At 38.4% G+C, this 4,741-nt stretch overlaps 1 protein-coding gene across 3 annotated transcripts; it reads left to right on the top strand.

The window, feature by feature from the left end:
* The first annotated feature begins 811 nt into the window (after positions 1–811).
* Positions 812–3,175, top strand: LOC140198929 (actin, cytoplasmic 2). Of its 3 annotated transcripts, XM_072260220.1 has the most exons (3): positions 835–937; positions 2,171–2,655; positions 2,848–3,175. In XM_072260220.1, the coding sequence occupies exons 1-3, from the start codon at positions 860–862 to the stop codon at positions 3,173–3,175; spliced, it is 891 nt and encodes a 296-aa protein (XP_072116321.1). In that variant the 5' UTR covers positions 835–859. The 3 variants fall into 3 exon arrangements, with proteins under 3 accessions (XP_072116301.1, XP_072116311.1, XP_072116321.1); XM_072260200.1 differs by having other exon boundaries at positions 812–937; positions 2,171–3,175; XM_072260210.1 differs by having other exon boundaries at positions 812–937; positions 2,300–3,175.
* The last annotated feature ends 1,566 nt before the right edge of the window (positions 3,176–4,741 follow it).

Consider the following 4,741-nt stretch of genomic DNA (forward strand, 5'->3'; position numbering starts at 1 on the left):
TTAGGCAGCATCTATGAAAATGAATAGATAGTCGACGTTTCAGACCGAGACCCTTTTCACAACAAAGATTAGTTAACATTTTCATTATCACTCAATTTTAATCAGGGCTGCTGAAGAATATGAGTTATTTCCAGTGTATTTTTATTTGTTTTTATATTTATGTTTATTGCATTTTCAATGCTATATCAGATCCACAGTAACAATCATTTTGTTCTCTTGTACACTTGTATACTGGAGAATGACAGTAGCCAGTCTTGAATCTTGAACATTGAATTTGTGGGAACATCCTATAGTCTACCATACAGTAGGTGCTTTTTTTAAACCGCTAATAGGCTGCCTACCTCAAAGAAATCCGATGTTTGTCAAGTGCTTCAGACCAGTGCTTTCTCAAGTCTTCCTTTCTAAATATTCCTGGTAATTGAATTCAGGCAACGAAGAGGTTAAACTCAGTACCAGATTTAGAGGAAAGATTCAGTCATTTCTATTTGTAACAAATAAAAAGAAAAACAATTTTCAAGAAAATTCCAGGTTTAAAATAAATATAATGATGTGTGGTTAAGCTAATTTTTAGCTCCTCCCCTATGCCTGGCTCATGTGATTTTAGACGAACGGGAACCCTGTGCAGTATAAAAGAACAGTGACTAAGGTAAGGAATGTGTTCTTAATCTTAAGTACAGAGAGGTCTTAAATGAGTGCCTTCTCAAAGGTAAGCTTTACTAGTCAATTGCAAATGTAAGAGTTGTTTAATTTTCCTGTCTCTAATCTGCTGTTCTTATTCCTATCTGCAGTGAATTCTAACAGATTTAGAACCATGGGGGATGATGAGATTGCAGCCTTGGTTGTAGATAATGGATCTGGGATGTGTAAGGCTGGGTTTGCAGGCGATGATGCTCCCAGGGCTGTATTTCCCTCCATTGTGGGACGCCCTCGACATCAGGTAAAGTTTCACTTCGTCTTTTGAGTACAAATTAATTCATTTGTGCTCTGGACCTGAATATGTGGCTATTAGATTTTTGATTTTTCTTTCTTATTTCTGTTATTGATTTAACACTTCAGATGTGTAGATTAACATTCTAGAATCTAAATTTCACTATTATGGTTTTATAACTTTGGTATTAAATGCTAATAAAATTTTAAAGCCTGGAAGCCCTTCTTTCAAAATGCTGGTCTTTGAAAAATGGATCGAGAATAGCATGCTTATTTAATGAGAGAGGAGACTTGTACCTAGACCAACATGCATGGTTCTTCACTACTTTTGAAAATGTCCAGAATTTAACAAAAAAATTCTATTGTCAATTGAGCTATTATAGGATTGGGTAAAAAATTGCTTCTCCACTCCCTCCCACCTTGCCCAAAATCTTATTCATCAGAAGATGTGAAATTCTGGGTTGCTAGGAGACCTGAATGGTGCTTGCTGTCTACAATTAGTATCACATTTCTGGGTCCAGTGTTCCTTAAAGGCCAACTCTTGAAAATGGAGGATCTGAGAATTAATTTAAAATTGTGTTGCTTTTATTCTGATGCTAGTTGAAATTAAATAAATGTTGATGAAATACATTTTTCTTCATGCCATATTACATCAGATGGAAAGAATTTTCTTGTCCTGTTTTCAATTGGATCTTCATATTTCTTGATTATAATTTTTTTTAACTTTTTTTATTGATGGCACAAGGCTGCCCAAGGTGCTTGCATTATGAATCTCTCTCATTACCTGCAAATCAATAGATTTTGCTTCCCACAAGTGACTCCTGTGCATCAATATGGTTCTTTATTTCATTTTTTTTCACATTGTGTTTGCATCAAGAGTTGATGTACACAAACTTGTTTGTGTTTACTGTCCTCCAAGGTTCAAACTGAATTTTGCAGTTTATTAAATTTTGGGATGGTGTCTAAACACCTAGGCTATAAACTAGAGGATACAGGATTTTAAATCTAACTTATAAAAATGCATTTACTTTTAAATTGTCTACTCCATGCTGGGAACACCCCTAAACAAAAGAAACCCTGCTTAATTTTAAATGCAGTTCTATTTCCTTGACTTTGGCTGATTTCTGAAATGACAAAGTAAAGAATTTGCCTGGTGCCTTCTCAAGGTAACAATATTTGTGAAAGCTTTCCATTTGATTTTGTACTTGGATTATATATACTAGCCTTTTATTATTATTTTCAGGGTGTTATGGTGGGAATGGGTCAGAAAGACAGCTATGTTGGTGATGAAGCCCAGAGCAAGAGAGGAATTCTGACCCTAAAGTATCCAATTGAGCATGGAATTGTGACGAACTGGGATGATATGGAGAAGATCTGGCACCACACCTTCTACAATGAGCTGAGAGTTGCCCCAGAGGAGCATCCTGTTCTCCTCACAGAGGCACCTCTGAACCCCAAGGCCAACCGGGAGAAGATGACCCAAATCATGTTTGAGACATTTAATACACCAGCCATGTATGTCTCCATTCAAGCTGTGCTATCCTTGTATGCTTCTGGGCGCACTACAGGCATTGTGTTAGACTCTGGCGATGGGGTGACCCACACAGTACCCATCTATGAGGGCTATGCCTTGCCCCATGCCATTCTACGGCTAGACCTGGCTGGCAGGGACCTCACCGACTATTTAATGAAGGTTATGACTGAACGTGGATACTCGTTCACAACCACAGCTGAGAGGGAGATTGTACGAGATGTAAAGGAGAAGTTGTGTTATGTGGCTCTTGACTTTGAGGCTGAGATGATGATGGCTGCTGCCTCCTCATCCTTGGAGAAAAGCTACGAGTTGCCCGATGGCCAAGTCATCACCATCGGCAATGAGCGTTTCCGGTGCCCAGAGGCTTTATTCCAACCTTCTTTCCTAGGAATGGAGACAACTGGGATACATGAGACCACCTTTAATAGTATAATGAAATGTGATATAGATATCAGGAAGGATCTATATGCCAACACGGTATTGTCTGGTGGATCCACTATGTACCCAGGCATTGCAGATAGAATGCAGAAGGAGATTACAGCCTTGGCTCCAAGCTCAATGAAAATTAAGATCATTGCTCCGCCCGAGAGGAAATATTCAGTCTGGATTGGAGGTTCTATCTTGGCCTCTCTCTCCACCTTTCAGCAAATGTGGATCACCAAGCAGGAGTATGATGAGTCCGGACCGTCCATAGTCCATCGCAAATGCTTCTGAGTTTAATTGAGCTGTGTTCTATGTAGAACATTTTCTTCAAGCTGCTAAATTTTGTTTTTTGTCTATGCTGTTTGAAATGCGTATTGATATCTATCTTGTAGGCAGGTTTTCCAGTTTGTGCCTAGAGGTGTCTTGGTTTAGTCCTATCAAAAATTGTACGCACCCTTGCAAATCTTTCTATTATCATGCACTGCCCTTGACATGTTTGGCTGATCATTGGCAGTACAAAATTGTTAAACCAACTCTTTCATAGTGTACACAATTGGAACCAAGGGTTTCTAAGTCACCTTGGGCAACTAACATTTGCTTGAGAGCTTTTTGCAATTAGTCATGATCTCTATCCAGTAAAGTGACAACTGAATTTTGTTCTTTTAAAAAATGTTAAATAATGATTTGAAATTGTACAGTACCAGTTTCATTGTATTTCCTGTTTTAAATGTAGATTTTGTTCCTCGCATCTCCATGAGCTTGTTCAAAGTATACGTTGCTGCTAAGCTCGCTTCAAAGTGTGCTTATTGTAGACTTACATTTTAGTGAAGGGGTTTAGAGATGAAGTAAATAGGGATGATTTGCATTTGGCTGTCTCAGAGCTTTTGGCACATTGGCTTTCATAAATCAAAGTACTGAGTATAGGAGTTGGGAAGTTTTGTGGAAGTTGTATAAGATGTTGGTGAGGCCTAATTTGGAGTATTGTGTGCAGTTCTGGTCACTTACTAGAGGAGATATATCAATAAGCTTGAAAGGACGCAGAGAAAATTTACAAGGATGTTTCCAACACTTGAGTACCCAAGTTATAGGAAAAGATTGAATAGGTTAAGACTTCATTCCCTAGAGCATAGAAGAAGGAAGGGAGATTTAATAGAGGTGTACAAAATTGAGGGGTATGGATAGGATAAATGCAAACAAGTTTTTTTTCCAGAGAGGTTGGGTAAGATTAGAACTCAACATCTTGGGTTAAAGGTGAAATGCTTAAGGGGAAAATGACGGGAAATTTCTTCACTCGGATGTGAGTGTAGAATGAGCTGCCAATACAAGTAGATGCAGGGTCAATGTCAACACTTGAGAGAAATGTGGATAGGTACATGGTTGGGAGGGGTATGGAAGGGTATGGTCCGGATACAGGTCAATGGCACGAGGCAGCTTAATAGTTTGGCACAGACCGTAAGGGTCAAAGGCCCTCTTTCTGTTCTACAACTTGAAATGATTTTAGATTCTCTGTACACTACTGAAATGTGCTCTGGAAGTTAGCATGGGAAATGAGATCTCGACATGCCAATTCCCATGGTTAGGGTTTGACAATGTGACATTTATTTTCTACCAGAACTGATTTTCTTTGCATCCATATTTATTAAATTTTTTAATCAATGGCATAACTTGTATTAACTTGAATCCCACTGCCTTGAATCCCACTGAATCTCTTAAAGAAGAGAAGTTCAGTCTGCTTTGTCAACAAGCTATTGATGTAAATGGTCTAATGAATGTAGTACTCCAGTTAAATATTGTACAAGCTTTGTTCTTCTAGGCTGCCAGTTTTTGACTCTTCTTCCAAATGTGTGTTTTGATGGC

The sequence above is a fragment of the Mobula birostris genome, chromosome 1 (genome assembly GCF_030028105.1).
Source record: "Mobula birostris isolate sMobBir1 chromosome 1, sMobBir1.hap1, whole genome shotgun sequence".
Taxonomy (NCBI): Eukaryota; Metazoa; Chordata; class Chondrichthyes; order Myliobatiformes; family Myliobatidae; genus Mobula; species Mobula birostris.

Excerpts from the sequence above, each read along its gene's own strand:
- LOC140198929 (XM_072260200.1), top strand. The coding sequence starts at position 812 with ATGGGGGATGATGAGATTGCAGCCTTGGTTGTAGATAATGGATCTGGG. Across the intron at positions 938-2,170 it reads TGGGACGCCCTCGACATCAG|GGTGTTATGGTGGGAATGGG; the intron begins GTAAAGTTTCAC and ends TATTATTTTCAG.